This window comes from Nyctibius grandis, chromosome 31 (assembly GCF_013368605.1).
Source record: "Nyctibius grandis isolate bNycGra1 chromosome 31, bNycGra1.pri, whole genome shotgun sequence".
Lineage (NCBI taxonomy): Eukaryota > Metazoa > Chordata > Aves > Nyctibiiformes > Nyctibiidae > Nyctibius > Nyctibius grandis.
Genome location: NC_090688.1, coordinates 4,769,732 through 4,797,035, shown reverse-complemented (window position 1 = coordinate 4,797,035; position 27,304 = coordinate 4,769,732). Strand labels below are relative to the sequence as shown.

General features: G+C 66.6%; 3 protein-coding genes across 4 annotated transcripts; all 3 read left to right on the top strand.

Annotated features, from left to right (window-relative positions):
• The first annotated feature begins 404 nt into the window (after positions 1 to 404).
• CCDC124 (coiled-coil domain containing 124) lies at positions 405 to 11,328 on the top strand. 2 transcript variants are annotated; one of them, XM_068420429.1, is made up of 5 exons: positions 405 to 512; positions 1,846 to 2,017; positions 8,553 to 8,739; positions 9,063 to 9,177; positions 9,495 to 11,328. In XM_068420429.1, exons 2-5 carry the CDS (start codon positions 1,859 to 1,861, stop codon positions 9,697 to 9,699), a joined length of 666 nt encoding a protein of 221 aa, XP_068276530.1. In that variant the 5' UTR covers positions 405 to 512; positions 1,846 to 1,858; the 3' UTR covers positions 9,700 to 11,328. The 2 variants fall into 2 exon arrangements, with proteins under 2 accessions (XP_068276530.1, XP_068276532.1); XM_068420431.1 differs by lacking the exon at positions 405 to 512 and adding an exon at positions 527 to 590.
• Positions 11,329 to 13,736: 2,408 nt separating this feature from the next.
• KCNN1 (potassium calcium-activated channel subfamily N member 1) lies at positions 13,737 to 24,664 on the top strand. The gene is made up of 10 exons (XM_068420550.1): positions 13,737 to 13,984; positions 17,687 to 17,802; positions 18,798 to 19,232; positions 19,309 to 19,404; positions 19,491 to 19,909; positions 21,626 to 21,767; positions 21,842 to 21,952; positions 22,810 to 22,937; positions 23,468 to 23,537; positions 23,626 to 24,664. Exons 3-10 carry the CDS (start codon positions 18,855 to 18,857, stop codon positions 23,896 to 23,898), a joined length of 1,617 nt encoding a protein of 538 aa, XP_068276651.1. The 5' UTR covers positions 13,737 to 13,984; positions 17,687 to 17,802; positions 18,798 to 18,854; the 3' UTR covers positions 23,899 to 24,664.
• Positions 24,665 to 25,656: 992 nt separating this feature from the next.
• OCEL1 (occludin/ELL domain containing 1) lies at positions 25,657 to 27,041 on the top strand. Its single transcript, XM_068420948.1, has 4 exons — positions 25,657 to 25,797; positions 25,883 to 26,046; positions 26,194 to 26,365; positions 26,883 to 27,041. Exons 1-4 carry the CDS (start codon positions 25,657 to 25,659, stop codon positions 27,039 to 27,041), a joined length of 636 nt encoding a protein of 211 aa, XP_068277049.1.
• Positions 27,042 to 27,304: the final 263 nt, after the last annotated feature.

The window sequence follows — 27,304 nt, the reverse complement described above, 5'->3', positions numbered from 1 at the left end:
CCCGATAACAATAGGCTCCACCCTGATAAGCCCCGCCCACACCGATAACAATTGGCTCCGCCCTGATAAGCCCCGCCCACCCCGATAACAATTGGCCCCGCCCTGATAAGGCCCCCAGGTGACAATGGGCCGCGCCCTGTTAAGCCCCGCCCACCCAGGTGCCACAGGCCCCGCCCACAGCGGCGCCGCGACGCCATCTCGGGGCGGGGGGAGCCGCCATCTTTGTGCCGGGCAGCGGCGGCGGGCGGGGTGCGGGCTCTCTCCCGGGCTCTCTCCCGGCCTGCCCGCCGCGCTGCGGGCGCTGCCGTGGGCGGGGGGGCTGCCGTCCGGCCCGCCTGCCCCCGCCGCCGCCGGGCCTGGCCTGGCGCATTGGCCCGGGTGGAGCGGGCCGTGCCCGTAGCAAAGATGGCGGCGGCGGGATGCGGTCGCTGCCGGGCCGCTCGCTCCCGCGGGAGCGCCCGCGCGCAGCGGTGACGCGCAAGGCGCGCGACGGGCGGAGCGGCGGGGCCCGGGTAGGAGCGGGGCCGGGGCTGGGCCCGGGCGGCGGGGCCGGGCCTTGGGGTGGCCCGAGGGGACGGGACGGGACGGGGGTGCGGAGGGGACCGGGGGAAGAGGGGAAGGGCCGGGGCGGGGCGGCGCGGCGCGGGGAGGCCTACGGGGAGCTGGAGGAGGGGGGGAAGGTCTGAGGGGAGCAGGCCTGGGCCCGGGGGAGGGGAGGGGGGCGAGGAGAGGGGCTGAGGGAACAGGGGGAGGGCGGGAGGGGAGAGGCCGGGGGTTTGGGGAGGGGGCGAGGGGCAAAGCTGTTGCCTTCCTCTGCAGCCGGGGAAGGGCAGCCGGGGGGCTCTGTCGTGGGAGGGGGGGGCTCTGTAGGGCCCCAAGGCGAGGTGGGGGCTGGCACGGAGCAGGGGTCTGCTTGCCCTGCCCAGGGGAGGGCTCCGGGCTGGGCCGGTGAGGCTGGCGCTGGGTGCGGGGCCTGGAGCGGGGCTGGGCCCTTACGGCGGTGGGGGCAGCCCCCGGGGGGGGGTGAGGCACCCCTCGCTGTCCCGCAGCCTCGCCCCGGGCCCAGCCTGGTTCATGCTCTTCGTGAAGGGTCAGAGCACGTCTTGGGGAGGAGAAGGGATTTAATCCAGCCCAGGCTTTGAGCCGCTTGGGACTCGCGTAGCCCGCCCTAAACGTCAGCCCTGCTCTGTTGTTTCTTGTATAGCAAATACTTGTCTGCCATTAAACGTAAAGATTTAAGATCCAGAACGTGGTGTCTGCCTGGGCAGCGTGCTGAGGAGAAAGTTCTTTCTTCGTGCCCAGTTAATTTTGAGGCTTCCATTGTGCCTGGCTCTTAGGACTTTTCCTGCCACGACGATGTAGGGGGAATCAATGTGGCACATCTGCGTGGTCCTTTATCCGAGTTAAACGGGGCCACGGAGCTGCATTTCTGTACAGACAGTCAGAGGGTGTGATACAACGTCTGTGCTGCTGCTTCCTGCTCTGCTGGCAGCCAGGAATTCCCCGGGGAGCCTGCAGCTGCAGGACCAACGCACCCAGCTTCGGTTCGACTCAGCAGCAGAGGGTGTTCTGGCTTGCAGGGCAGTGATGCTTTTGACTCAGCACCAGGAACCCAGCAGCCCCATTTGCCATGTTGTTGCAGCACGGGAGGGACTGTCCAGGGGTGGAGTGGGCAGAATTCCTCCTGGGTGAGCTGGGAGATTTAGATCTGTTCTGCCCAGGGTCTCGAAATCGTATGAGGCAATAAGAAGAGGGTGTTGTGTGAGCTCCAGCTCTCCCTGCTTCCCAGGGTGATGGTGAACCCGAGATCAGGACAAGGATCTGACCCTCTTTCCTTCTCCGCAGAGCACCTTGAGTGATGCCCAAGAAGTTCCAAGGTGAAAATACCAAGTCGGCTGCTGCCCGCGCGAGGAAAGCTGAGGCAAAGGCAGCAGCCGATGCCAAACGGCAGCAGGAGCTGGAAGATGCCTACTGGAAGGATGAAGACAAACACGTGATGAGGAAGGAACAAAGGAAGGTGAATGATTAGTCAGGTAGCACGGTGTCTTCTTGCTAGTCCCGAGAGATCCAGGCTTGCTCAAAGGGTGGCTTCTCCTCCTGTGTCCCCCAGCTGCCACTGGCTCCCGACACGTTGTCCTGGAGAGAGCTGGAACCAGCAGCTTCTCTGGGAGCTAAAAGAAGCCGAGTGTGGGAGCGAGTGTGAGCTTTGATGTGCAATTCAGAAACCTGGTGGATCTTAGAGCTGGCTTCCCGAGGGAGGCAGTGAGAGCTTTATTGTTGGCATCATTTAAAATTGAATTAATTAAAAGATCAGGAGCTCTGCTGTAGGGCTTGATTTTTGACCAAGCAGTTCTTTAGCTTTTTTTTTCCTTCTTGACTTTTCTTTGATTTTTTTTTGTAGAAGGAAAAAGAAATCAGCAGGGTTAAGGGTTACAAAGCTTTCATTTTTCCTCCCTAACTTGGTGTGCCTCACATGTGTGTCTCAAAGGCTTCTCCCTGGGTTGCTCTCTCCAGCTTGCTCTGCCCTGGGTGCCTGTCTCCCTTGGTGCTCAGTTATCAGAGCACTTCAGTGCTGGTTTCTGGGTTATTTGGTTTTTAGCAGTGTCCTGCGTCAGCGCTAGACAAATCTACCTTCTGATTTTGTGGATTGTGATAGAAACAACTGTGGGTGATAGCTTAGCTGCCTCTTCTGAAGTGATTTCTTTACCCTGGTGCTCAGCAGACAGGGCCTCTGTTGACAACAGAAATGGGATCTATGGGGTTACTGGGTTTGTGCCGCTCTGCGAATCTGGTGCTTGTGAACTTTGTTGGTGCTCGAGCACGCCGGCTGGGCAGGCAGGGAGCCAGCCCTGTGACCTTGGTGGCTGCCTGCTGTGTACGTCTGCGTGAGTTCACCCCTAAGATGTATCTTGCTGTTTGGAATTCGGAGCCCTGTGTGCTTTTCCCCAACGCAATCCTGTAATGCTGCCTAATTGCTTCCTGGAACAAGGACTTATTATTGCTCTACTTAAGACTTGGCCAACAGTGACCAAGTCTTGACCAAGCTTCCAAAACAGCCTCCTGCAGGCAAAGGGCATGGGAGTGTGGAGAGGGGAGCTGTGGCATGAGCTGGAATGGCGAACTGGAAAACCCAGGTCCAACCCAGAGCCTCTGACTGGGTTTTGGAGAAACCACTGAGGCAGTTTCCACCCAGCCCCTCAGCCAGCCCCTCTCCCTGCTCAATGCTTCACTGCTAGCCCTGTGGGATTCCTGGCGTTGCTTGAAAAGGCCCAGGGCACAGTAAGGATCTGTGGGCAGCTGCAGGGGCAAGTTCAGCCCCGCTGCACCCTTCTGCCCCCGCCATCACTCCCTAGTGCTTGTTGAATTATTTCCCTTCGCTCCAACAAGAGCTCGTCCTCTCCCCCCGTCGCCTGGGTTTGCGAGGCTCTTCCCCAGGGAAACTTTAACCTGATGGGAGCAGTGAAGAAGCAAAACCACGTGTGAGCTGGAGCCTGTGGCCAGCTGGAACCCAAAGCAGACGTGTGTGCAGCTCTTCTCCCTCGAGGGCAGCTCAGCTGCGGGGAGGCCTCCCACCAGGAGTTTCATCTGCGTAGCCATGGTCTCTATGGCTGAATTTCACCTGAATACTGTGTTTTAGTGTGTTTGCTTCCCACCAGCCCCCCTGGGGACCTTGCAGCTCACAGCAGCAAACGTCTCTGCTCAGGTGAGGAGCAGAAAGGCTCCAAGTGTAACTGTGCCTGCGCGGGGGCTCGTCCTGCTGCGGGAGCCTTGCGCAGGCACCACCGCAGCCTGAGCGAAGGTTGGGGCTTTGTGAGGGTGAGAAAAGGCCAACAGACAGGAATGAATGCGTTGGTGGGGCAAAATAAATCAGTGAAACCTTCCTCATCGGCTTCTCCAGTGCCATCGGGCTGGAGTATCCCCGTGGAGAATGGAGGAAGCTGCCTGTGCGCCTTCACGTCCCGGCAGGGAAGGAACGTGTGACTCAGATTGTAAATGACTTTCCATCCTCATCCTGCAGAGGACAGAAACGAGACTGTTCACAGGAGTGACACTTCCCTGGAGGAGTAGCTGTTTTGTGGGTGGTGCTGGCATGGAAATAGCCCTGCTGGCCACAGCCGTGTGCTGCAGGAGGGGCTTGGGGCACCCTCAGCTACAGCACCCGGAGGAGGGGACGGCGGTGGGTGTAGGAGGATGCTCTCAGCACCTCGCAGGCGGTGCTGAGCAGCTCTTCCTGGTGCTGAGCAGCTCTTCCCAGGCTCCCCGGGCGATGGCAGTAACACATCACACCCGGGCAGCACCTCTGGGTTCCTGCACCGCCAGCCTGCAGGGGTGGCAGAAAGCCTTTGGGATGTGCTCAGACCGAACCCCGCGCCCTCCTTTTAGTCCCTTTCCCCCTGCAGATGACCCCTGGAGCCTCAGTGAAACAAGTGAGAGCTGGTCTCTGCTAACAGGGTGACACTCGTGTGGTGGCTCCGTGGTGCGTAAAGGAACATCTGAGCTAACACCACCAGCTTGTGATGCGCGTGTTCCTCCTCCTGCATCTCAGCACAAGTCACAGCTCGTTGCCTTCCCTGGAGAGCTCGGGCTGGAAGGCACAAAACCGACATCCCTCTTGCTGGCAGACTCAGAGTTTACCTGGGTAACTTTTTCTTTCAACATTCAGGTGTTTTCATACCTTCCTGTCCCTTCCTGCTCCTCCCATGCACAGTCAGGCTGCGGCTCAGAGCGTGGCACTCATCAGCGTGGTTTTTCTCCGTGCAATTAGCTAAAGTGTGTCTGGTGGTGGAGCAGCCACGGACGCGTGTGTGTCCTGGGTGAAGGCTTGGCAGGGTGACAGACCATTAAACCTGCTGGAGCGTTAGGGAAGGACTGGTGGAGTATCCATCAAGGGCAGAGGTCCCAGCCTGAGCCAGCCCTTCTTCTCCATCCCATGGAGGTCTCTGCATCGGCTTCGCTCCGTGCCCTCAGTGGGAATCTCTGAGGGAGAGCGTGCAGATGGTGCGAGAGCGAGGAGACGCTTTGTACTCACATACAAAGGGTCTGGGGAAGAATTCCAGTTAAATGCAGGGCCTGTGCTTGTGGTGGAAGAGCTCAGACAGCGCACAGGGGAGCAGTGTCTCTTTTGGGGCGAGTTTTATGCCTTTCTTGTTCCTGCTGGCCTCAGTCACGGGGTGTGGGCTGGCCAGCTCATGCACTGGCAGGTCCCAGCTGCGATGGTGTTGCAGACGGGCGAGTGGTGACGTTCTCCTCCCCCCTGCCCCCCTGATTCAGTGCAGGATTGCTCAGCTGTGAGCACCATCTTATTCAGATAACACGCGAGACGGGTCCAATGACTGTTCTCCCCTCTTTGGAGGACGTCGGCGTGGCACCAGGTACGCGATACTGAAATGGGATGGCTCGAGTGAGCGCTGCAGGGGACAGAGACGTAGTGGAGAGACACCTGATGACACCAGGCCAGGCTTCAGACCCCAGAACCAACTCCCTCAGGCTCCAGTAGCCCTTCGGTGCTTGGACTGCCCGTGGGCAAGGGAAGGGACGTGTCTGATCCCATCTCAGAGCTCTGGCATGCCTCAGAGAGCCCAGCGAGCCCTCAGACGTGCTCCAGGTCGGTTATGCCCCGCTCACTTTCCAACTGAATGATTTTTTGTGTTTCTTTGCCCTTCGCTTCGCCGGGCTGGCAGCACGCTCTCCAGCCTTCCTCGGGGCCTCACGCTGCGGGGTGGGTTGGGAGTGCTGCTGCTTCTGTCTAGCGGGTGGGAAGCTGTTCTGAAAGCTAATGAGTTGGTCCTTGCTCAGGCAGTTCTCTGCAAGGCTGGAAACTCATCTTTTAACACCCAAATCCTTGGGAACAGAAGTGTCCAGCTAAAGAAATCTCACCCCCTGCTCCTCCCAGAGCCCTGCAGATTGCAGTAGTGTCGAGGGGGAGGATTATTCCTTTCCAGTTTTCTAACAGCTTTGCGGTACGTGTCACTTAGACAAATCCAAGCCTCTCTTTCATCAGGGTGTTTAAGCTGACTCAGAAAGGATTAGTTTGGTTTGGCCCAACCTGAGAAAAGTCTTCAAAAAATGACAGTTTCAGGCGCCTCGGGCTTTGGGGTCGGGGAGCAGGTGGCTCAGAGCTGCTGCTCTTGAGCCCCTTGGAAGGTGCAGAGCTGACCTGGACGTGACGGGCCGCCGGAGAAACCCGAGCAATGCAGATTTGGCAGGTCTTGTGACAAATTAGCGAGGGTGCCAGCTTATTTACTTACCGCAAATAGAAACTCAACTGTAAATGCCAGAGAGCAGGGAGCAGCTTCCCCCGGCAGCTGGGGGAGAGGAGTCCCTGGAGGTCCCCTGCAGCAGGAGGAGGGCTCCACGCCCTGCTTGGGCCTCTGTTTCCCCTTCATGAAGTGGATGTGTCCTCTGTGGAGAGTTTTGTTTGGAAGGAGCTAAGGGCAGCTTAAATCCTTGGATTTCTGCTCTGTCAGATGCGTCGTCGTCCCAGCTGGGCTGCGTGGTGTGAGGCACGCTGCCTAGGACGGTTCCCTTTCTGTAATAAGCAGGGGTAAAACATAATCTTCTACGACTATAAATAACATTTCTGTTCTGAACTGTCTTGCTCCCTTCCCTTAGGTCATTAGCACTCGTGTATCCACTCCGTGTCGGTCTCCTGAATTATTCAGGCCACACCACGCCTGCAGCCCTGCCGAGGTGCTCGCCGTGCCAGCGTTGCCTTGTTCGGTCACCCCCGAGCTTCAGAGGCAGGATGAGCAGTCAGGGGATGGTTTCTTTGCACGAGCCCGTGTTCTAGGCACGATACCAGTGTCCTGCGTACGCGGTGCTGCTTCTCTTGCATGTGCTTTACATCTAATTAAATGGCTTACTCCCTCTGACCGCTGGGCCTTCGGTGGTTTCTGTGGCCCTCCTGCTGTTTTGGCATGTGAATCTCTCCAGTTTTGGGGTTTCTCCTGCATTTTTCCTTAAAACTGGGAGAAAACTCTGCCTAATCCTCAAGCAGAGGCTGGTGGTTGAACCGGAGAGCTGAGCTGGAGCCGTCCTGCGCTGCGTGAGGGTGGGCAAAGCCCCTGCGGCTGCTCCTGCTCAGGTATATCCCTGTGAATCAACGTTTAGGGGGGTGAGAAGGTCTTCCCCCTCCTCTCGTGACACCCTTCCCCTTCTAGGAGTGGCCAAAATCCCTCCTAATCTTGTTTACTCGACCTTTACTAGAAGAGGGAGAGGCCTGACAGGAAAGCAGCAGGCAGGGAAAGCCGATGTCTTAAATAAATGAGTTTGCACTTTGAAATCATGCACGGTCCAGTTGCCGGGGCATTGTGTCTCAAGGCGCTGGCACGAAGCGCTTAATGACCAGGAATTTGAAGGCTGCCAGTTGTAATAAAGGCTCCATCCCTCTAATGGCTTTTTTTCCCATCCTTGGCCCCAGCTGCTCGGAGGGGAGGGAGAGGAGGCCTCCCTTCCCTTCCCGGATGGGTTGAAAGGCCTGGTCCTTGCTGCGCTTGACAGAAGCAGCAGCAGCCCGAGGGCATGTTTTGATTCAGCATTTGTGGGCTTTGATTCTGTGGTTTGATGAGTTTTTTCTTTAAACTCTTGAGCTGTAGAGTGACTTATGGGGTTTTTTGTTTAATAGAAGCTCACACTGCAGCCTTGCGTACCATCTCCAAAGTGGGCACTGCCCTGGTGTGTGTAATTCTGCTCCTCAGACACCGATGGAGACGTTTGAGGAGCAGAATTCGCCGATGGAGAATGCAGGTTGTGTTACTGCTGGGGGGGGTTTGCTGCTCAGCTGCCTTTGGGTAAACCCGTTCTGTTGACACTCGATCGGTTCCTTGTGCCATCCCTGTGAATAATGGATGAGAGCCATAATTAAGTGTCCACGTCACTAACCTAAATACGAAATGCTTTGCAGCGTGACGCTGCCCCAGACAGACGTCGTCACTTGCTGGTTCTTTCTTTTTGCCAGGCTTTGGGAGAGGAGGAAAACAAAAAAACCTCAAAGCCAAAGCGCTGAAAGCCCCTAAGGGCTTGTTGCGTGGTTGTGTCACCCTCTTCCCTGGGCCTTGGAGGGCAAAGTGGCTCTTAAACTCCTTGTGAAGCACTTCAGGATTACTACAAGAGCTGCCCTGCTTGTTGGATTCGGTGTAACCGCCCGCCCTGGCGCTTAGGGAGAGCGTGAGCCAGGCCTGGGGGCGAGCTCAGCCTCTCGACTGGCTTGTCTCGAACAGCTCCTGAACTTCCAACCTCCGACCACTTATTAAAATTAAAGTGGAAAAGTTAATCTGATTGTCAGCAGTCCTGGCTGGTGCCTTGTCGACAGCGGGGTTGTGTTTTGCAGTCCTGACACCACGGGCAGGGACAGGGGGATTGTTATTCTGCAGGGATGGGCCAGGCCCTCGCTGGAGGTTGGGGGGAACAAGCCGACCTCTCTTCCACATTAGCTACAGAAGTGAGGTGCCTGTTCCTGTCCAAGTGGGGTTCCCTGCTCCTGTAAGGCATAGTTTGATCCCTCTGCCTCTCCTACCGCGGGTGGAGGTGACCTGGTGCTTTCTCCCTGCCAGGAGGAGAAGGAGAAGCGGCGGCTGGAGCAGCTGGAGCGCAAGAAGGAGCTGCAGCGTCTGCTGGAGGAGGAGGACTCGAAGCTGAAAGGGAAGTCGCCCAAGCAGGTGACCCCGGGCAAAGTCACCAGGGCCCAGATCGAGGAGACGATCAGGAAAGACCAGCAGCAGAAGGAGAATGCCGATACAGGTACCACGGGAAGGCCCTGAGAGCTGCGGGGGGCTGGGGAGCGGGGAGGGGGGCTGCTGCTTTTTCACCTGCTGTCGCTGAAGGACGAGGCGTTTGGAAAGCAAGAGTGTGTGCTGCGTGCTCGGCTGTGTCTGTGTCTAGCACCCAAATGGGGGAGAAAGAAACCGCCTGTCACCTTGAGGTGGAGAAGCAGAGCTGCAGAGCAGGCCCTCTTATCTGGACTCTGGCTGGGTGTTCTCAGCACTTCCTTAGTGCTGTGGAAAAGACTGTGCCTCTTCTGAGGCTGGCTTTGCCGTTAACGTTTCTCTCTTTCCCCCCTCCAGTGGAGAAAGAGAAGACTCACTTGGAGGTCCCCTTGGAAGAGAACATCAACAGGAGGGTGCTGGAGGAAGGATCAGTGGAGGCCAGGACGATTGAAGATGCCATTGCTGTCCTCAGGTACGTGGCCGTGCCGTAGCGGTGCTCTCCTTTGAGGGTGTTGCTTTCCTTACCAGAAATCCTTGCCGACGCTCCCACCCCCAGAACTTCTTTGTCCTCTTTGACTGTGACTTTCTCCCTCGACAGCCAGAACAGGACGCGTCCCCTGCCCTGTTGTTCTGTGGAGAGTGTTTGAAGGGGGTAGGGGAAGTACCACGGGGTTTTCTGCTTTATCACCCAAGTTATTCTGTACTCACTTGGTCGTGCTGACAGGCGATGGGAGCTGGGGCCTGCGGGGAGGTGTCTGATGTGTCTGTCTCTGAATTCCCTCCCGGCAGCGTTGCCAACGATCCGGACCGGCACCCCGAGCGCCGGATGAAAGCTGCCTTCACAGCTTTTGAAGAAGTCAACCTGCCACGCCTGAAGCAAGAGAACCCAAACATGCGCCTGTCCCAGCTCAAGCAGCTCCTCAAGAAGGAGTGGATGAAGTCTCCGGAAAACCCCATGAACCAGAGGCACAAAGCTTACAACAGCCAAAAGTAGAACTAGAGCTGCTCGTCCCCCCACGGACAGCGGGCTGGAGCCCCAGGATGAAAACAGGAGACACAAGGAACCTCCTCGCCTTTTGTTTCTCTTCCCTGCCCCCGTTTTCTGTCTGTTCTTGGATTTAAGATAAGCCCGAGGCCGCCGCTCACCTCGGGTCCCTGCAGCGTCCCCCCGTCTTCACTGACGGCCTCTCCCCCCGACGTGCCCACCCCTCCGCAGGCAGCTGGTGCAGAGTGACCCGGACACACTAACACCACCTTCACCCTCCGAATTCGGTTGTTATCTTACAAAAAAAAGCTACTAACTCGCTTGCAGACCTTCAGCAGGGTCAGCGCTGCCGCTTGCCAAGGTGGTGACCCCCCAGCACCGCGTGGTGGCCCGCTCACGGCCCGGACCCGAGCCAAACTGTGTCCATCCCTGTCTCTGCCGGGGCTGCGCCGCACCTCGGGCTCTGCAGGGTGAATTTTTGCAACCGTTTCGAGGAGATCACCCGCCTCCTGTTGCTCATGTCCTCCTCGGTGCTGGGATGTCCCCAGAGAGATTCCAGAGTGGGATGGCTGCTGGCCCTGCCTGCTGCTGGCCACCTCTCTCAATCTTGGTGCATTAGGTGAGGCAGAGGAACCACAACGGGAGCAGAAGCTCTGCCAGGGCCGTGGTGTGGGGAAGAGAGAAAACAACCTTCCATCTTCAACGGGGAAGGGGAGAAATAACAGCACAGCGTGGTTTCTGCCTTGGCTGTGCAGGACTTCTCTGTGTGACTTTCCCAGTGGCCTTGCCCAGAGCCCCACACGCTGCTGGTGGGGCAGGAGGGTTCCCAGAGGGGCTGCAACCTGCCTGACCCCAGAACTACCCCAAGGAGGGAACCTGCTGCTTCTCCCATCGCTTCTTCCCCCGCCTGCTCCCAGGTGAAGAGGGGCCCTGTGGGCCCGTGGAAGGGGCTGTGAGACTCACGGGGAGCCCCGCGCTCCGTCTGCCAGCCCGGGCACAAACACACCGGTGAGCTCCCTGGGCAGGGCTGGAGAGGCTCGGTGCCACAGCGGAGTCCTGCCCCTCGCCTTGAGCAGCTGCTGGGTTTTCCTCTCCTCCCTCTCCCCTTCCACATCTCCTCTGGTCTCTTGGGAGTGAAATTCCTTCCGAAGCTCTCAGCCCTCGCCCTGGGAGCGCCGTTGGGGCTCACCTGCGGGTGTAACCGGGGCTGCCAAACCCACACCGAGCTCCTGGCACACTCGGTGTCCTGCTGGGCTTGATTCTGGGGGTACTAAACAAGCAGAATTCATCCCACAGCCTGGCACGGGCAGCGTGTGCCCCGAGTGCCTGCCAGCGGGCACGGGGGGCCGCGGGGCTCCCCCAGCCCGCACCGACGCTCGCCCTTCGGTGTTGGAGGGGTTCCAGGTGAGGCCGGAGGTGTCAGGGCTCTCCCCAGCCCCCCCTGCTCCCCCAAGCCCAGCCGGTAGCGACAGGGAGGACTGTGCCCCCAATGTGCCCCGTGGCTCCCCGTGCCCTGAGAGGTTGGTTGTGTTTGAACCCAATTAAAAATTAACCACCCCCCCCTCCATGCTGTTACCTTGTCAGAGGAATAAAGGCTGGGGGGGGGATTGTTTCCTCCCCTGAAATGGCTGCGAAAAATCCCGCTGGGGTTGGGGTCGTGGTTCCTGCAGGGCTGGGGGAGATCGTGGGGGGGGGACACCCCTGCTTCGTGCCTCCCCCCAGCAGCCTGGGGGGCGTGTGTGGCTCAGCCGCAGCCTCGTGGGTGCTGAAGTAACGAGCCCGGGTGAGTGTTCCCTCCCTGTCCCCAAGGCCACAGGGCTGCCCCCCCCCCCCCCCCCCATCCCTGGGGGGCCGGGGATGCCCCCCTTGCCCGCTCCCCCCATGGCGCAGAGGCCTCGGGCTCTGCACAGCGCTGCCTTTGTGCTGTGAGCCCACCCCCCTCCTCCTCCTCCTCCTCCTCCTCCTCCTCGGCACTGCGGCAATGCCGTGGTGTCCCCCGGGGGGGGGCAAGGGGACGCAGCCAGGCTGGGGGGCTGTGGTGTGCCCCCCCCCCAATCAGGGAAGGGATCCCCCGTTCAAGGGAGGGGTTAGTGGGGGAACCCCCCAGTGCAGGGTGGGGGGTCCCCAGTTGCGAAGAAGGGATGAATGGGGGGAATCCCTCAGTGGGGGGGGGGACGGGACCCCCCCCAGTGCAAGTGTGGGGTTAATGGGTGACCCCCCCGAGGCGGGGGAGGGACCCCCCCCATCGCAAAGGGGGAATGTGGGGGAATCCCGCAGGGCAGGAAGGGGTTAACGGGGGAGCACCCACGCACTGCGGGGCGGGGGGTCCCGGTGTCCCCCCCCCCCGTGAAGCCGCTACCGGGGGGTCCGTGCCCGCCGCGGGGGGGGGGTCGGAGAGGGGAGGGATTCCCCGCCCCGCCCCCCCGGGATTCCCCCCCCACCCCGGTGCGGGGGGGCCGCGCTCGCGCTGTGCGCAGCGTGCGGGGGGGGGGTTTGCCATGGCAACGGGCTGCTCCGCTGTGGGGGCGGGGGAACCCGCGGGGGGGGGGCGGTCACGCGGCACCGGGATCCTCGCGGCACCGGGCATCCTCCCCCCCCCGCACCGGGCATCCCCCTCCGCTGCACCGGGCATCCCCGCACCGCACCGGGACCACCCCGCAGCCCCCCCCCCCCGCACAGCAGACACCCTCTGCAGCACGCGCGCTCTGCACCATGCCCCCCCCCGCACCACGCACCGCCCCTGCACCACGCAACCCTCCGGGCATCCCCCCGCACACCCCCCGCACACCCCCTGCACACTGCAGCACCCTGCACATAGAACACCCCTTACACACCCCTTGCACACCCCCTACACACACCTTACACCCCCCTTACACACCCCTTGCACACCCTGATGTACTCCGAAGCCGGGGGGGGGGGTCCCGGTTCCCCACCGGTAGCAACCGCATCCCCGGGAGCCGCACACCGGCCGGGTGTAGCGCCGAGGGGAGGGGGCCCGTGGTCCCCGTGTCCCCCCGGGGTGCTGGGTCCTGCTCACGGGGCTGCTTTCGGTGCAACCGGGGGCACCGGGGCCGGGTCAGAGCCACCGGGGCCGGGTCAGAGCCACCGCGGCTCCAGCATCCCGCTGCCACGGGGGGGACGGTGCCGGGCACCGGGGAGGGAGAGGCGCGGCGCTGGGGCGGGTGCTCGGGGCGGGTGCGATCGCCCACGTCCCCGCAGATGTGGCCATTAAAGCGGGGGAGCCGGCGAGGAGGCTAAATTTAGCGGCAGACAATAGCCGCGGTGGCCGGGAGGCACCGGGAGCGCGCGGCGGCGGCGGCGGCTGCGCGCGTGTGAGCGGAACGGCACCGGCGCCGCATCGCCGCCCCGGCAGCCCCCCGCCCGCCCGCCTGCGCGCTGGGGAAACCGAGGCACGGAGCGGCGGCGTGGGGCCAGGCGGGACCGTGGGGCCGGAGCCGAGGCACCCGGTCGCCCCCGGCCCCCAGCTCGAACCGGGCTCACCGTCGCGCCGGCACGTGCCGCCGCCAGGCCATGGTCACCGGCGGCTGCGCTCGAGGGGAGCGGAGGCTGGGGGCTGCCTGCAGGTGGGTGCAGCGAGGGGGGGGCGGTGGGTTGGGGACCCCCCCCCAGCTCCTGGGGACCCGCTTTGCTGGGGAACCCCCCGGCCCGTGGGGATCCCCCGGCTCACGGGGAGTCCCCGGTTTGTGGGGACCCCCCGGCGCAGCGGGGCTGGAGCGGGGTGGGGGGGGGTCCCCGGGGGCAGCGCGGCTCTTGGGGAAGGGGACGCCGTGGGGGGGCTGCCCCAGGGGTACCCCGAGGCTCTGGGGGCGCGGGGCGGGCAGGGCCCACCGGCTGCCCCCGCTGCCCCCCGCTGCGGCCCCGGCGCGGTGGGGAGCCGGGGGGGGGCCGCTGGGGACAGCGGGGAGCCGGGGGGGGGCCACTGGGGACAGCGGGGCGCGGGAGGCAGCCCACGGTGGTGACAATGAGGACGCGATGGGAGTGACTCTCCCCGGCTAAAAATATCCTCCTCCCCCCCCGTCCTCCGCCAGCACCGCGGCCTCAAGGTCGTTGCCCGCCGTGGCGGGGCCGGGGGGACGCGGGGGCGTGGGGCGGGGAAGCCCCCGGCCCCCCCCGTGCCGCAGCTCCCACACACGCCCGGGCACGGCCACCGTCACTGCCGCTGCTGCGCCGCGCGGAGAGCTGCCGGTGGCCCCCGCGCCCCGGCCCGTGCCCCCGCCGCCCCCTGGGCACCCCGGCGTGGCCCGACGCTCCCCGTAGCGCGGGGCCGTGGCAGGTGAGTGGGTGTGGAGGTGGCAGCGGGGGGGACCCCAGGGATGGCAGCGGTGGGGACCCCAGGGATGGCTTCCCCCGGCTGTGGCTGGGTGCCTGGGTGGGGGGACCCGGGGGGCATCGGGGACTCCCTGCCTGTGGTGGATCTGGGCAATCCCCAGCTGCCGGAGTCAGGGGACAGCTGGGGGGTGTCTCTGTGCTCAGGGCCGGTGTGGCCACGGGGACCAAAGCCACGAGGCTGTGCCGGGGAGCGCGGCTGAGCGGGGCGAGGGGCTGGGGGACCTCGGTGCCACGAACAGCCTCGGTGGGTCCGGCTGTGATGGCGGGTGCCAGCCATGCCAGGGTGGCACGGCCGGGGCTGGCGGGACCTCGGGCTGCGTGCGGGGCCGGTGTTTGTTGGTGCAAAGTCCGGGTCCGGTGCTCGGGGCTCCCGGCAGGTTCTGGCACCGCGTGGTGCTCGTGGCCTCGACGTGCCGGGGAGTGCCCGGCGTGCCGCGGTGCAGCCGTCGAGGCGGTGGGCGCGCGGGGGGCCCTCCCTGCCCCTCCCAACCTTCCCCGTGACCTTGGGCCGCCCTTGGGGACCCTGCGCACGGCTGGGGACCGCGGTGGCTGCGGGGACCCCTCCACGGTGGCGGGGACCCCCGCCCCGCAGCGCGGGGACGGGGCTCTCCAACGGTATTTGCGAGGTTTGGGGGACACCCCCCCCCCCAAGGGGCTTGTGGCAGTCCCAGGGACAGCGGGGACACCCGTGTCCCCCCTGGCCAGCCCCGGGCGGGGGTCCGTGACCCGGCGGGGGCAGCCAGGCGGAGCGGCTTTGTCCTTCGCCTGAGCCGAGCCGTGTGGGGGAGGCGGCGGGCGAACCCGGCACAGCGGCTTTGTCTGGGGACAGCGGCGCAGTGGCAGCAGAGGGGGGACGTGGGGACCCCGAACCCCCCCCCGGACCCCACAGCACCCCCCACCCCAGCCCCAGGCACCCTCTCGGCCCTGCACAGGTAGGGTGTCCACGGTCGCGTGTCCCCTGCTGAGGTGGGAGGGCTGGGGACGGGGTCCCCCTTGGGCTGGGGGGTCCTGGCTGCCTCTGCCAGCCCTGGGGACACCGGTGCTGCCACCACCGTCCCTTGGGGGCCTGATCCGGCCCGGCTGCAGGGCGCTGCGGGGGGCTCAGGGGAGGGGTTTTCTCGGGGAGACCCCAGGACAAGCCGGGGGATTCCCTTATGTTGCAGCGGGACTGGGGAGGTCCGGGTGTCCCCGGGTGTCCCCGGGTGTCCCCATGCGATGCCATCTGCGTGCCTCCCCCTGCGCCGTGGGACCCACAGACACCCCACGGGTGGGAATGGGCCAGATCCTGCGTGGGGCGAATCACCCCATTGCCAGGCTCTGCCCCTTCACACCGTCCCCGACGTGCCAGGGGGTAAATGGGGTGCCCAGGGGCCAGGGGCTGGCATCACCGGGGGTCCCACAGTGGCAGGGCTTGGCTGAGCCATCCCGGTGCTCTTTGGGAGCCCGGTGGCCTCGTGCCGGTGCTTCCACCAGCCCCATGAGGCTCAGGTGGTCCCGTGGCCCCCAAACCACGCTCGGCCCCCCCTGCCCTGCCCAGCCCCGTGCTGGCGGGCGGGCAGCGGCGTTTGCAGGGTCCGGGGGCTCCCGCTGGCACCGACAGCTGCTCTGCAGCCTGGGACATATGGCCGGGGCTTGGCAGCGGCGGGAGCCGCGGCCACCAGAGGAACCGGGGCCACCACGGGGGATCTGGGGGGACGGGGCGGGGGGGCTGCAAGGGGTCTGGTGCCCTTTGTGCCCCCAGCAAGCCCCGAGTGCCCGTGTCGGGCCTGGCCCTGGGCGGGGGGCACAGTGCAGGTCCTGCTGCCCCCAGGGCCCCGTCCCCTGCGCCACGGCGGGGGGGTTCCCCGGTCCCCCGGCCCCTTCCCCCCGGTACGGCAGTGGAACCGTGGCCGTGCCGTACGGCTGCTGGCGTGGGGCCTGCGGGCACGGCGCGGGTGGCACCCGCTGCCCCCCCGAATTCCTGCCGCGCCCTCCCCGGGACCGCAATTCCCAGGCAGGAATTAGGGTGATAAATCAAGCCCGGCCGGAGCCTCTCGGCCGCCCGCCGCTATTTTTAGCCGCCCCCCTCCTCCTCTGCAGTTGCTCCCAGGCGGCATCGCCGCGCCGGGGCACCGGGGGGTCCCGCTGGCACCCTACAACCCCCCCTCGGTTGGGCGGTGGGCGTCCTGCTGCCGCATCGCTGCCAGCCGCCCGGTGCCAGAGCCGCCGGGCGCGGGGACGCGCGGGGCCGTTGCTCAAGGACACACGGTGGCCGTGGCCACCAGCCCTGGCTGGGGGGGACCCGCCGTGTCCCCGTCCCCACGATGGGACCACCGAGCGTGGTCCCCAGCACCCCTGGGGTGCAGCCACCGGCCGCGGCGTCCCCACAGGGATGGGGGACAGGGACCCCTCGGGGCTTTGTGGTTGTAACCAACCCTCCGGGTGCTGCATCCCGGCGACCGTGGCCTGGCGGGGGGAAGGTTTGACAAGGCCCGGTGATGCCGCCATCGACAGAAGCTGTTAGTGAAACGGCCGCAGAGGGATGCTTAATAAAATATTTACTGTCCCCGGGCTGGGAGGGCTCGGGGGGCACCTGCCCTGACCCCCTTCGAGGTGCCAGAAAGTTGGCCAGGCCGCGGGGTGGGTGCTCTGCCCCGGCACGGCTCTGGCACCGCTGGCACCTTGGTGGGGCCCGGGCAGCCGCTGCCCCGCAGCCCTCCCCGCTGCGTATTTTTTTCTCCCCAACCGAGTATTAAAAAGAAATTGGAGCCCATTTTCCTGCCATAAATTTGGCAGAATGGAGAGAAAAATGATCTGGCTCTGGAGGGGAGCCAGCGGCCCTGGGTACACCCCGGGGAGCCCGGCCACGCGGCCTCGGCTCCCGCGGTACCGGCAAAGCATCTGCCCCGGCTCCGGTGCGTCCCTCGGGGATGGGGGGGGGGGGGTCCCCAAGCCCTGCTGCCCCCCACGATGGGGGATGCTGGTGGAGGCAGCCCCTTCCCTGGGGTGTCCCCGTGCTGGCGGGGGGGGACGACGTGGGCACGGTGGCGGTGGTTGCGATGGGGGCACCGGTGCCGGTGGTTCGGGGTTTTAGGCAGAAAGGGCTGCAGCAGGACTGGGGCGCTTCGAGGCCTGAAACGTGGGGAGATGCCCCTGCCCCCCCCCGGGGTACAGCCCCGCTGCGGGGCGGGGGGAGAGGCTGCAGGGACCCCCTGACTCCCCCACGCAAGGAGCCCAGGCCTGGCCCTGCAACTGGGACGGTGCTGCCGGTGCCACCGGCACCGTGGGCTCCGCGCGGGGATTTTGGGGCCCATCGTGCAGGGGGGCTGTTGGTGCTGGGGGGGCTGTGGGTGCTGGGGGGCTGTGGGTGCTGGGGGGCTGCAGCGGGGCTGTGTCTGCAGTGGGGTCTGTGCTGGCTGCCCTGGGACCCCCCCGCTGTGTGACGGGGGTCTTGTGCCGGGGGGCCGGGGGAACCGCTCGGTGCAGCGGGAGGGTGCAGGGCTGGGGGCTCCCCCCGGTGCCCCCCCGCCTTTGCCCTGTGCTCCCCCTACCCCACGGTGACCCCCCACGTGTGGCAGTGCCAGCTGGGTGTAGTGGCTCTGGGGGTCCCTCGCACCGTGGCCGAGGGGGTTTGGGGACCCCGCTAATGCCACATCTCTCCGGCCAGGTGTGGAGGGAAGCCCATGGCCCCCGGTCCCCCGGACCCCCCCCGCGCCAAGCCCCGGCCCCGCAGCCCCTAACGCCCCGCAACCCCCCCCGGCCGGCCCCGGGGAGCCCGAGCAGGTAGGGGGGTGCGGGGGGCCGGGGTGGGCAGGGCTGGGGGTGCAGGGAGCTGCTGCGGTGTGGGGGGGTCATGGGGGTGTTGGGGAGCTGGGGGGGTGTTGGGGGTGATGGAGGGGCTGTACTGGGGGGGCGTGGGGGGTGCAGTGGGGGTGTGTGGGGAGGATGGGGGGTGCAGTGCGGGTGCTGGGGGGGTGCTGGGGGGAGAATGATGGGGTTTGGGGTGCAGGGGAGGGTGGGGGGGGTGCATGGGGGGGGGCGCCGGAGGGTGCACACGGGGGTATCGGGGTGCTCGGGGGCATGAGGGGGTGTTTGGGGGGGCTTGGTGGGGGGGTGCCGGGGCTGTGGGGCGCGGGGGGGGACACAGGGGTCGGTGCGGGGGTGCAGAGGGGTCTGGGGGCGCAGGGGGGGCCGGGGGGGCGGGGCGAAGGGCGGGGCGCGGGGAGGGCTCGTCATTGGGGGGCGGGGACCAGCCTCGGCCAATGAGGAGCCTCCGCCCCGCCCCCGCCCCGCCCCCGAGCGCTCCGGTCCCGCCGCCGCGCGCCCCCGGGACCGAGCCGGGCTGCGGCGGCGGCGGCGGCAGCGGAGCGGCCCCGGCCCGGGCCGGCGGCAGGTAGCGGGCAGCGGGCAGGGCAGGGCCGGGCCGGGGGTGGGCTGGAGCGGAGCCCCCCGGGGCGCTCCGGTACCGGGAGCCCCGGGCACGGCGGGGGGCGGAGGGTGCGCGCAGCTGCAGCTCGTTACCGGAGCTGTGGGCAGGGGCCAGCACCGGGGGTACCGGAGGGCTGGAGCCGGCCTGCCCTCGCTGCCACCCCCGGGGGGGCCGGGCTGCGGCGGCACCGACCCCCGGGCGGGGGGGACACGTCCCCCGGGGGCAGGACACGTCCCCGGTGGGGTCAAGGCCAGCACATGGGCACCATGTGCCCCGTCAGGCGTCGCCCGGTGCCGGGTGGGGATGCCGATCCCGGGGACCCCCCCACCCACCGTCCCCTCTCCCGCAGGTCGCCCCCGCGCCGCTGAGCCATGCGGGATCGCCCGGTCCCCTCCCCGCCAGAGCCATGAGCGGCTGCCGGTACAATGGGGGGGTGGCACGGCCCCGGGGGCCCCTGAGCGCCTCTGCCCGCACCCTGCACCCGCTGGAGGGCGAGACCCAGCCGCTGCGGCCCCGCCGGCCCGCTGGCCTCGAGGTGGTGGTCTCACGGCCGGAGCAGCCCGGGGGCCCGGAGCCCGGCTCGGCGGTGGCCCCGGGGCAAGATGTGGCCAAGGAGCGGGGCCGAGGAGCCCGGAGGAACCAGAACATCGGGTACAAGCTGGGGCACCGGCGGGCGCTCTTCGAGAAGCGGAAGCGCCTCAGCGATTACGCCCTCATCTTCGGGATGTTCGGCATCGTGGTCATGGTCACGGAGACGGAGCTGTCCTGGGGGGTCTACACCAAGGTGGGGAGCGCAGCGGGTGGGTGGGTGGGGGTCGGGGGGGCCCGGCCGGGCTCACGCTGCCCCGCTGCCCTCGCAGGAGTCGTCGTATTCGTTTGCACTGAAATGCCTTATCAGCCTCTCGACCCTCATCCTCCTGGGGCTCATCGTCATGTACCACGCCAGGGAGATCCAGGTGAGGGGCACCCGCCGGTGGGAGCTGGCGGGGGCCGTGCCGACCCTGGGGGTCCCGTCGCCCACCCCCTTTCTCCCACCCCGCAGCTCTTCATGGTGGACAACGGCGCCGACGACTGGCGCATCGCCATGACCTACGAGCGCATCTTCTTCATCGCCCTGGAGCTCATCGTCTGCGCCATCCACCCCATCCCCGGCCAGTACCTCTTCACCTGGACGGCGCGCTTGGCTTTCACCTACGCCGCCTCGGTGGCCGACGCCGACGTGGACATCATCCTCTCCATCCCCATGTTCCTGCGGCTCTACCTGATCGGGCGCGTCATGCTGCTGCACAGCAAGCTCTTCACCGACGCCTCCTCCCGCAGCATCGGCGCCCTCAACAAGATCAACTTCAACACCCGCTTCGTCATGAAGACCCTCATGACCATCTGCCCCGGCACCGTCCTCCTGGTCTTCAGCATCTCCTCCTGGATCATCGCCGCCTGGACGGTGCGAGTGTGTGAGAGGTACGGGGGGTGCTCTTGGGCTGGGGGGGGGGCGCGGGGCTGGGGGGCAGCTGAGTGGAGACCCCGGTGGGACTGGGGGGGGAGAAGAGGCCCCTTGGAGAAGAGGCCCCCACTCTACCCAGTGGCACTCTGGGTGATGGCCACGATGGCTTTACCAAACCAAAACCACTTGCCGAGGCGAGGTGGGGGCGGCCGGACCCCCAGGCTGTCCCCAAGCCCCTCTGTGCCCCCCCGGGATGCGGCAGGACCCCCCCTCTGCCGGCCGCTCCGGCCAGGAGGAGCTGGGGGTCTGGCAGAGGGGGCCAAGCCCTCGCACAGGACGTGGCCCGTGCTCCTCAGCTGTGCCCGCCGGGGTGCCAGGGTGCCCTGCCTGTGCTCCCCCCTTCGTGCCCCCCCCGGGACACCATTAACTGCTCTTGTTTTCCCTCCCCGGCCGCTCTGCTGCTCGCAGGGACAAACTGTGAGTGACCCCGGGGACCGCCAGCGCGTCCTGCACGGGACGGGCCCCCCGCCCCAGCCTCGTGCCACCCAGAATTTAGGATTAGCTGCAGCCGGCGGGTGGGGGGGGGTCAGGCTGGGGGGTGCTGGGGGTGGGCAAAGACCCCATGGACACGGGAAGGTGCCGGAGCGCTTTTCCACTTGGAACCTCAGCAGCTGCTTTCTGTCCCCCCCGTGTCCCCCTGCCCGCTGTGGGCACGAGCCGGGGGTCCCGTCGCAGCGTGCGGGGGGGCTGGAGCACGGGTCCGTCTCTCGGGCTCTGCCCTCGCTGCCAGCCCCCCCCGGGGTGCAGGTCCCCCCCGGCCGCGCGGTGCCCCCCGGCGTCGCCCCCCCACGTCCCTCGGTGCCCGCTGAGGTTCCAAGCCCAAGCGTGCGGCTGTGCCGGGGGGGCAGCGGGAGGGGCGCAGCAATCCTAAATTCCTCGCTTGAGTCCCCCCCGGCTCGCTCCTGTCCCCCCCCTTCCCTGTCCTCACCCGCTGCTCCCCGCATGCCCCCGTCCCGCTGCTCCGCGTCCCCCCCCCCCGGGGTCGAGCCCGTCCCGGCGAGCGGCGGGGGCCGTGTCCGGGGGTCCCTCGGGGAGGGGGCGGGGGGGGCACAGCCGTCTGCGTTCGTGGCATCGGCGCTGGCCACGACATCTCAAAGCACAGTGTCCCCCGCTCCCCCCCCCATGGTGGCCTTGGGGCCCTCTGTGGCCCTGGGCTTGCTCGGGGAGGGGGGCAACTCGCCAGGGTGAGGGGTGCAACTGTCCCCCGCTCTGCAGGGACGGGGTGTCCCCTCCCCGGGGGGGTCCGGCGGTGACACCCGTGTCCTGTGCTTTGAGATCCCTGGGGGAGCATCGGGGCGGGGGCTGCTGCTCCGCACCCGTCACCTCGTTGTCCCCCCCCAGCAGCACCCCCGAGCCAGCCCCGCTCCTGGGGGCTGCGGCCACCCCAGGGGCTTTCCTCCTCCTCAGCACCCGTGTCTGGAGTGGCTACACCTGGTGTCCCCAGGGTGTCCCCGGGGTGTCCCCAGGGTGTCCCCAGCTTCTTTGGGACCCCACATGCCAGCGGTGTGGCCAGGAGCTTGGGGACTCTCCTGGCTGCGGCCACCAGATGGGAAAGTGGCTAAAAACCACGTGGCAAAGCTGGGGGTGGCACGTGGTGGCACGTGGTGGCACATGGTGGCACATGGTGGGACGGGGACCGTGTGGTGACAGCGGCTGCGCTCGGCCCCGGGCAGGTACCACGACAAGCAGGAGGTGACCAGCAACTTCCTGGGGGCCATGTGGCTGATCTCCATCACCTTCCTCTCCATCGGCTACGGGGACATGGTGCCGCACACGTACTGCGGGAAGGGCGTGTGTCTGCTCACCGGCATCATGGTGAGTGCCGGGGATGGGGAGGGGGGACACGATGCCCCCCGTGCCACCCTCACCGCGGGGCTCTCTGCCCGCAGGGCGCCGGCTGCACCGCGCTGGTGGTCGCCGTCGTGGCCAGGAAGCTGGAGCTCACCAAAGCGGAGAAGCACGTGCACAACTTCATGATGGACACGCAGCTGACGAAGCGGGTATGGTGTGCCACCCCCAGTGCCACCCCCAGTGCCACCCCATCGCCGGGCACGGGACCGGCCGCCTCCATCCCTCACCCCGGCTACTTGGCCATGAGCCAGCGATGTGCCCTCGTGGCCAAGAAGGCCAATGGCATCCTGGGGTGTGGTTAGTAGCTCAAGAGAGGTTCTGCCCCCCCTCTACTCTGCCCTGGTGGGGCCACATCTGGAATGTTGTGTCCAGTTCTGGGCCTCCCAGTTCAAGGACAGGGAACTGCTGGAGAGAGTCCAGCGCAGAGCCACGGAGATCACGGAATCAATGAGGTTGGAAGAGCCCTCTGGGATCATCGAGTCCAACCATTGCCCTGACACCACCATGGCAACTAGACCATGGCACTAAGTGCCATGTCCAGGCTTTTCTTAAACCCCCCCAGAGATGGTGACTCCACCACCTCCCTGGGCAGCCCCTTCCAATGGCTAATGACCCTTGCTGAGCAGAAATGCTTCCTAATGTCCAACCTGAACCTCTCCTGGCCAAGCTTGAGGCTGTGTCCTCTTGTGTGGAACATCTCCTGTATGAGGAGAGGCTGAGGGAGCTGGGTCTCCTTAGCTTGGAGAAGAGGAGACTGAGGGGGGACCTCATTAATGTTTATCAATATGTAAAGGGCAAGTGTCATGAGGATGGAGCCACGCTTTTCTCAGTGACATCTATTGACATTTGGGGGTGTTTAGCCTGGAGAAGAGGAGGCTCAGAGGTGACCTTAGTGCAGTCTACAACTACCTGAAGGGAGGTTGTAGCGGGGTGGGAGTCGGCCTCTTCTCCCAGGCACCCAGCGACAGGACAATCCCAGACTTTCTGTCATTCCATGTGCTCCCAGGTGAAAAATGCTGCTGCCAACGTACTCAGGGAAACGTGGCTCATCTACAAACACACCAAGCTGGTGAAGAAGATCGACCATGCCAAAGTTCGGAAACACCAGCGTAAGTTCCTCCAAGCCATCCATCAGTAAGTGCCAAACCTTTACCTGCTTCCTACCAGCAGAGCGTTCCCCGTGGGGTGGGAGCCAGCTGTCCCCTGTCCCCTCTGTCCCCACTGCGGGGATGCTTCCTCGTGGGGGTGGGGATGATGCCGGGGTGGCCCCAGGGCTACCGGATGGCTGAGCCTTGGTGTGACCATGTGGCTTCACCGGCTGGGGGGCTGCGAGCCCCCGGGGGGGATGAACCGAGGGGCGCCCGGCTTGGGGAGGGGGGGATGCACCGAGGGGTGGGTGGCCGTGCTCCTTGCGCCCATCGTGGTGGTATTAAACCTGCTGTTGTGTTTTGTCTCTGTTCTGCCCCGTCCCTGCAGAGCTCAGAAGTAAGTCACCCCCTGGGGGTGCTCCCCCCGTCCCCGGGTGCATGGGGCTGCGAATGAGGGGGGGGCAGCCCCTCTGGGGGGAGCATGGAGGGGCAGAGGCTGTGCTTGCTGGGGAGGGGGGCTGCATGGTGGGGTGGGGGCTCGTGGGGGTGCTGCTGACCTTGACCTTGTCCCTGCAGGTTGAGGAGCGTCAAGATGGAGCAGCGCAAGCTGAGCGACCAGGCCAACACGCTGGTGGACCTGGCCAAGGTGAGCCGTGCCAGGCTAAGGGGGAGGGGGTGGACCCCCCCGCTGCGGGGGCTCCCAGTGCTGAGACCCTTCTGCAACCCCCCCCCAGACCCAGAACATCATGTACGACATGGTCTCGGAGCTGCAGGAGCGCAACGAGGACCTGGAGAAGCGTCTGGGCGCCCTGGAGAGCAAACTGGAGGCGCTGGGGCTGAGCCTGCGGGCGCTGCCCGGGCTGGTGGGCCAAGCCCTGCGCCAGCAGCACCGCGAGCTCCCGGGGAGCTGGACCCCCCGCCTCTGCTCCGCCACCGCCCCCTGCACCCCCACCCGCCCCCCCAGGTCCCCTTCCACCGCCCCCCCCACCTCCTCGGACAGCGGGTGATGCGGGGGGGGGATGCGGGGGGCCGGGGCCCCTCTTATGTCTGGCCATCGTGTGGCTGATCTCAGTAGCTTTGTTCTGTAAAGCCCTGTATAAATTTCCTGCGTTCACTGTGCTGGCGTGAGGCTGGAGCCCCCCCCGGGCCCTCCCGTGCCCCCCCCGGCTGGGTGGGGGGTGAGCCCTGGCCTCCAGGAGGGCCCTGGGGGGGATGGAGCAGCCCTGGGGGGGATGGAGCAGCCCTGGGGGGGCAGGAACTGGGGGGGAAAGGGGAGGGGGGGAGAAGCCAGGAGCCCTGAGTGTTGTGGGGGGGGGTCTGGGGGCTGCTCCCCCCACCCTGGGTGTTGGGGGATGGAGGTTGGGGACAGGGTGGGGGGACACGTGGGGTCTTGGCTGGAGGGTGTGGACGGGGGGGCAGCCCCCCCCGTGGTGAGAGCAGGGCTGAGCCCCCCGGGGTTGAGGATTTTTTGGGGGGGGGGCTCTGCTCCTGGCTCTGCCACGAAGTGACCTTGGCGAAGTCATGTCACCTCTCTGTGCCTCAGTTTCCCCCATCTGTAAAATGGGGGGGGTGGGAGGGAGCGGGGGGGGGACACACAACGGTACCGACCATTGTAAAGTGCTGTGAGGTGCCGGGATGCAATACTGAGCCCAGCCCCCTGCCGGGGGGGGGCCAGGACCCTCCGCCGGGACCCCCGGACCCCCAGCCGGGACCCTCGGTGTGGCGGGGGGGTCGGGGGGGGCTGCGGTGCACATTAAAGGAGGCTGAACTGGATGCGTCGCTCTCTGCTCGTGCGACGGGACCCCCGCCCGGTGCGAGGGGGGGGACGGGGTCCCGGGGGGGGGGCTGGGGTGGGCAGGGGCCACACGGTGCCCAGGCAGGGCCCCGTGCTGCGCTTCGGGGCGGCGCGGGGCTGTTAATGTTTAACCGGTGGTGCCAGCCGCGGGCAGCGGCCGTGGCGGCGGTGGGTGGTGGTGGGTGGTGGGTGCCGGTGGGCAGCAGCCGAGGGACGTCGTGGTGAGCCCCGGCACCGCGTCCTGCCATGAGACGGGCAGGTAACGCCGGTGGCGGGGGCTCGGGGGCCGGGCGCTGGCGTGGGGACAGGGGGGACGCAGGGGCTGGGGGTGACACCGCGGGGGTGCTTGGCGTGACCCCAGCAGCATCGGGGGGGTCCTTGGGGGTGGTGGGGGTGGCTGGAAGTGACCCAGTGGGGACCCTTCCCCTCCTCCTGCCCCGAGGGGCTCCAGCGGTTCCCTGCTCCCACCCTTGCTGGGTGCTGGGAGCACTGGTGGGTGCTTTCCTGCTCGCCCACGGGCCGGGGTGGGGTGGCAGCCCTGGTTCATGCTCGCAGCAGGGGAGGTGACATCCCCGGGGCACGGGCAGAGCTCGCCGCAGGGTCCCCGTGTCAGTGGCCACTTGTAAATCCCCGGCGAGCGATGGCAGCTCGGGGCCAGGCTGCCAGTGTGTCCCGCGGGGGAAACTGAGGCACGCGGGACGGGCTGGTGACACTGGTTTTGTCCCTGCTCATCTCGGGGCTCCTCCTGCAGCGGGGCTCAGCCCGGAGGAGGGGAAGCCGAGCGGCCACCCCGTGCACCCGAGGGACCCCCGTCACCCCAAAGCTGCTGGGAGCCGAGGGCCGAGCCCACCCGCCCCACCGCAGAGCCGGGGCTGCCGGGTACGGGGCTGGGGGTCCTGGGGGGGCTGGGGGGGGCTGTGGGGGGCTGGCCTGGCCCGGCTGCTCCCCGCCGTGCCCCTGGGGCTGTGCCATGGCCCCCTCCGCACCGGCGTCCCCCTTCCTCATCCTCACCGTGCTGCTCTGCCTGGCTGGCAGCCCCCGTCCCTCCACATGTGGAGGCACGAGGTGGCCCGGAAGCACCGGGAGGTCCCCGGGTGTCCCCCCAGTCACCGTGAGTGGGGACAGCCCCAGGTGTCCCCCCCGTGCCCCCCGGTACCGTGGCCGTGCAGCCTCACGCCCTCCCTCGTGCCCCGAAGGCTCCGCCAGCCCGAGCCAAGCACGTCGTCTTCGAGGACGAGGTGGCGCCATCGGGGAGACCCCCGGGGAGGGTCCCCCCCGCCGCGGACGGGGACAAGCCGGGGGCCAGGTCGGTGCCCCCTGGGCTGGCACCCCGGGCACGCGCTGTCCCGGACTACGTGGTGTAAGTGACTCGGATGGGGACGGGGTGTCACAGAGCCCTGGGGACCCACGGCCCCCAGCCACGAGGGTCCTGCCTGCCTGGGGGTGTGGGCAGTGCCTGGGGTGCCCCTCTGGCACCCTGAGCCCCCCCGGCTTTGTGGTGGTGCAGAAAGTACCCGGCAATCCGGAGCCCCCGGCAGCGGGAGGGCTACAAGGGCGTCTTCCAGGACCAGCTGGCAGAGTACACGGAGCTGCTCGGGGACGTCCGCGCCGCGCGGCGCAGGCTCGGTGACCCGCAGGTGGCAACAGGCCGGCTGCCCCCGCGCACCCCGAGCAGGACGGTGGGTCCCTTGGTGGGTGCCAGCTGTGGGCATCGTATGTTTTGTGAGCGGTGTTGGGTGTGATGAGTTGGCCGGTCTCTGTGGGGACTTTGGATGAGCCTGGGGGGGTGGGGGGACCAGGGGCACAAGTGGACACGAGCCGTGCTCGAAGGCACCCGGCAGCTGCTGGAAAATAACCGGTGGTGGCACCTCTTGGCTATGCCCCGGGCGAGGGTCTCACCCCGCGGCGCTGCAGGAAGGCCGGCTGCCCCCCAGCCCCCCCGGCCTCGTTAGCTCCCCCTCATTAGAGCCGTGCTGGGCCAGGCTGGGCCCCCTTTGTGCCCCGTGGGGTGGGAGCACGTGAGGAAGAAGAGGGGGAGAAGGGGAATGGCTCAGGACCTGCTCCCCGGGCTGGGGGGCTGCAAGCCCACGGCCCCCCACGGTGCTCCTCCCCCCTCCCCAACGCTCGGGGGGTCCCCAGGGCACGGCGGGACCCCGGGGCAGGGTCCCTGGCGGCTCAGCACGCTCCGGCCGGCAGGATCGGGCCTTCCTGGAGAAGCAGCAGCGCTGCGAGTACCTGAAGCAGAAGCTGACCCACATCAAGGCGCGGATCCGGGAGTACGACCGCGACGCCCGCGGCACCGCCGGCTGCTCCGGAGCCCGCGCCCCGACCGGCACCCACGCCGCGGGACGGTGACCCCGGGGGGGGACCCCGGGGCTGGGTGCTGGGGAGGGGGTGGCGATGCTGCGGGGATGCACCCAGCACCCACCCAGCCGTCGCACCCACCCTGGGAAGGGAGAGACCCCCCCATGTTTTGGGGTCCTCTGGGTGCTCCGGGGACCCTCGTGGGACCCCTCCCCGGGGTGCTGGGTGGGAGCTGTGCCCCCCGCTTCACCCCGTGTGCCCCGGGGAGCACCCGCCGTCCCGGGGCAGCGCAGAAACGCCCAGAACATAAACCA